The sequence below is a fragment of the Quercus suber genome, unplaced genomic scaffold (assembly GCF_002906115.3).
Source record: "Quercus suber isolate HL8 unplaced genomic scaffold, Cork oak 2.0 scaffold_301, whole genome shotgun sequence".
Taxonomy (NCBI): domain Eukaryota; kingdom Viridiplantae; phylum Streptophyta; class Magnoliopsida; order Fagales; family Fagaceae; genus Quercus; species Quercus suber.
Window position 1 is genome coordinate 580625 of NW_027069757.1, and position 4356 is coordinate 584980.

Genomic DNA, 4356 nt, shown 5'->3' on the forward strand with positions numbered 1-4356 from the left:
GAGCTAAAAGGCTTGCTCTTGTCGGTAGGATCGAAAACTAGAGCTTGAATTTCATGTATTTTGCACAAAGTGAATGGTTTTTAGTGCATGGGCCCGATTCAAGTGTTACATTGTTGGAAACACTACCGACATACTCAAAGCATGCACTAGGTTTTATAGACAAGTAAGGTCGATGCGGCCCTTATGGGTTTCTAGGCCTTTTTCATTTTTTGAAGTCAATTGATGAGCTCTGGCATAGCTTGTCTCACATTAAGGTGCATTTGACTGGACCACTCATATGCACACTGTAAACCGTTTAGTGATAGAAATCCCTGACCTTGTTATATTAAAAAAAGAGAACAAGAATATGTGATATCGCCAATTTGCCTTGAAGGCATGTATTAAAGAATATGGGCTTATGGGCCCTTATGTGTAACAGTCTAAGAAGCCTAATATATTGTAAACTCCGATTAGGGCTAACCCAAGTTTATATATTTTCTATGTATATCTTACTTGGATTTTTTTGTAACACACTTGATCATAGTAAAAATGTAGTTTCATGGATGTACGTAAGTGGTTAGACTAAACCATTTAATCTTTGTATTCTCTTTTTTAACACCATGCAAGCTCTTACTTCTCACATGAATTATACATTATACAAATTTTTTTTTGTATACATATGAGAGAGAGAGAGGGAGAGATAAAGAGAGAGAGAGAGAGAGAGAGAGATCCATATCAGGTTAATAACCATATATAGTGTGAGTTTAAATATAAAAGCAAGATAAAAGGGTTTCCTATAAAATAGGCAACCTTTATTACAACCAGACTTGGTGAATGAACCAGTATGCACTGATCACACACAGACAAACTAGTTCTAGAGAAACAAGAAATGTAAAGCGACATACTCATGCTATACGTAAGAATTCCTATATTTTTATTCATTATTATTCTATTAACAAAGGCAAAATGCCTTGACTTTATTTATAGAAGTATTATTATTGAAATGGTAAATGAAATAATCCCCAAATTCTAGTCATTCCCATTAGCCGATCCATGACCTGGAGGATTAGTATTAGACAAAAATATAGGTGCAGGTGGAGGTGCAGCTTGTCGAAGCAACTGTAGAATAAACAGAAAACAAATCAACATGTCACTCATTTATTTCGACCTTAAGCAAGACAAATAAATTGAGAGAGAGAGAGAGAGAGAGCGACCTCCAAGTAGGCTTCCAATTTGCTTCTCAAAGTGATATACTCTAGTTGCATCATAGCAAATGCAGCCCTACTCCTGCAAATAGTTATTGACATGTCAATAATTGCATGCAACACTTTAGCAATTATAATAACTAGTTGCATATCGCATGCACGGAAAAAATTGATGATTTATTTTTTTGTTAAATGAAAAATCAAAATAATAGACGAGACTTATAAATGTTAGTTTCAATATCTTCTTAAAATAATGTGATTATTTTTTAATAAAAGATAGTTTATACAACATATAAATTTCTAAAATTATTTGATTTTTTTTTTTTCCTTTTCAAAATGGACTGAAATAGACTAATTAATTATGAACTTTTAGTTTAAAATCATAGATGATAAAAAAAGAAAAAGAAAAACGTATAAATTTATATTTAATACTCCAATTTATTACGGCATGAGGTAAAGGATTAATTCAAGTAGCTAGGTAAGTATAAACCTTACCTTTCCATGTCGTTATCATAGCAACAAAACTTTATCTTATTGATTTCAGTAGTCACCTTGCTAGCACCAATGCTGCAAATAATCACAAAATAGATTCTGTATTTAGTGTCAAAAAAACCCAAAAAAGTCTAATTACTTTTTTTTGGGTGGAAATGGGATTTGGATTATATTTTTTTATAGGGCCGGTTAATGTATACCTATAGAAAATATATTAATTATCCATTTTAGAATTTTATTTCAATATTAAAAAAACTGTAAAAAAAAAAAAATTAACCACTTTTTTATTTTTTATATTCCCCTATATTAATACAAGGCTAAGAAAACAGGAAAATACCAGTCGCTGCCGTCTTTGAAAATTTGAAGACACCTATCCAGCTCCGTGACATTGAGGGGTTTAGCCTCCCTAATTATACAAACAAATCCATTCTCAACAAAAATAGATATATATATATATATATTTAAACAAATATAGCCTAATATTATTTAAACTAATCTGATCATAGTTAATGAGTTTAGAGCTTGAAGGCAACAATATCACTGTCATTGTTGTTGTTATACTATTGTTTATTAATTTTTTTTTACAAAATTTGCTCAGAAAAAAATAATAATGAATGCGGTTTAAATTAAATGGAAATATATCTCATGCATGCAATTTCATGTTACGCCACTCACAGTGCATTTTCAATGTCATTGATAGCTTTCGGTGAATCTTTGAAATATGCCTTAATAGCAATGTTAACAAAATCCGAGTTGGGCATATTCTCCAATTGAATGAACCTGTCACGGTTAATGATTCCCTGCAAAACATTGCTCACAATGTCATTCAGACCACATTTTGCATAATAGAAAAAAGTTTTTATTTTTTTATTTTTTTATGTGGACAATTTCATAATGCTTTTGAATATGTAAGCATATTGATTAATATAGCATTAAATTTAAAATTTTCGATTGAAAATTTCATGAAAAATATAGATACTTTTTTCCTTAGAACAGTTTACATTTCCACCATAAATTCTTTAAGTTTTATTTAGCTACTCATTTTATTTTTTTATTTAAATCTTTTTAAAATAATTTCCATGAATTATCAATTTTAAACATTCAAAGCAAACAAGTATATGGAAAACAAAAAGGTAAAAAGGATGCGTAAAATTGTTGCATAAATTCCATGCAAAATATCATATGGTAATGAGATTTTGGAAATAAAGTTCAAAGTTAGAACAACTACAATGTATCTTTAGCAACGAACTTAAGAAGAGAAAAACCTCATCAAAGAAGGATTGCCTCATGGAGGCAATTTGTTGCTGCAAGGAACTGCTAGCCATTCTCACAAAAAGACAATGGGACAACAATTTTGAAAGCTTGAATGCCAAATGAGAAGCAAGTTAGGAGTTTTATAGCCAAAAAAAGAATTAGAGGAAAACACATTTTAAGTGTGCATTAATTAATTCTAATAAGTAAAATAAAAAATTCTAAAGAAGAAAACAAATTGTTATTTTCAACTTAATAACCACTACGGTAATATTAACGAAAAGGCTACACCAGAATATGTAAAAGTAAAAAAACAATGACTAGGACATGACAAGTATGTGAAAAACAATCATTAGAAGATACAACACAATAATTACCAGTCATTTATGAAATATGTGTAACGGTGAGTTTGGTGGATGCCATGTTAGCAAGAAAATCGGTGCACTTTGAAGAATTAAAGTTTCAGGACATGCCATTTTTATGATTGGATGCTAAATTAAAAATTCTCCCAAAAGATTAAGTGGTTAAGAAATTGTGAGTTTAATTATTTAACTATAATTTTAAGTTTTTAATACTCCCCTTCATATATAGATTCAAACTCGCAACATGGATTGAACTTAAAATCTTCTACTCTGATACCATGTTAAGTTAACTATTCTCCAAAAAACTTAAACTATAGAAAAATAATGAATTTAATTACTTAACTATAATTTTCACCTAAATTATTACACTTTTGTGTTTATAGATTTTTAGTCTCTCTTTTTATCCATTAGTGAACTACCAACTAACCAAATGGGAGATCGTAATATAGATTGAGATGATACACTGTACAAGTTAGCAAACTCTAATCTTCCTTCTTTTGAAATTTCTAATCCAATCTAATCTTAGTAAAGTTGGATCAAATCCAACTACATATTGTGGGGTAACAGATCACATCCATTTTAGGTGAATATTCTTTACTTGGCTGTAAATGGCTCACAAATATGCATTGACAAGTTCTTCAAAGATAGTAGCAAAGTCTCATAACCACAATTGATAGAAATTCTCAGCGTTCTTTCCACAATTAAGTATGTGCATTTAGATTCTAAAGATAATATACCTTCCATCAGTACAAAGCATAAAAATACAAATACAATCTTATTAGTATTCTAAAGAAAGTTTCAAAAGTCACACAACTTGTAGTTTCTGAAATTAAGACATCCAAAAATCCAAGATGAACAAGAATGGAAAAGCTTATTATTAAACTAACTAGAATGTCTAAAAAGAGATGACATACAAGAAAGATGCTTCTAAAGCAAGAGAATTTCTTGTCCCAAAATGATGATAATTGCTCTTTCCCATAATCTAGTGAACACACTATTCAACTTAGATTACTTACTAAAAAATTGCATAAGCCAGAACTTTGTAATATTCTTTTTCAATCAACAAC

At 29.9% G+C, this 4356-nt stretch overlaps 1 protein-coding gene across 1 annotated transcript; it reads right to left on the reverse strand.

The window, feature by feature from the left end:
• Positions 1–1008: 1008 nt before the first annotated feature.
• Positions 1009–3001, reverse strand: LOC112008578 (pseudo histidine-containing phosphotransfer protein 5). The gene is made up of 5 exons (XM_065782405.1): positions 2942–3001; positions 2352–2476; positions 1680–1751; positions 1194–1266; positions 1009–1098 (listed from the first exon to the last, which is right to left on the reverse strand). Exons 1-5 carry the CDS (start codon positions 2999–3001, stop codon positions 1009–1011), a joined length of 420 nt encoding a protein of 139 aa, XP_065638477.1.
• Positions 3002–4356: the final 1355 nt, after the last annotated feature.

What these genes read in the sequence shown, in the direction of transcription:
- LOC112008578 (XM_065782405.1), bottom strand. Translation starts at nt 3,001, where the DNA reads ATGGCTAGCAGTTCCTTGCAGCAACAAATTGCCTCCATGAGGCAATCC. An exon ending in TATGATAACGACATGGAAAG is followed by an intron (nt 1,267 to 1,679) that starts GTAAGGTTTATA and finishes AACTATTTGCAG; the next exon opens with GAGTAGGGCTGCATTTGCTA. An exon ending in AATTGGAAGCCTACTTGGAG is followed by an intron (nt 1,099 to 1,193) that starts GTCGCTCTCTCT and finishes TTTATTCTACAG; the next exon opens with TTGCTTCGACAAGCTGCACC.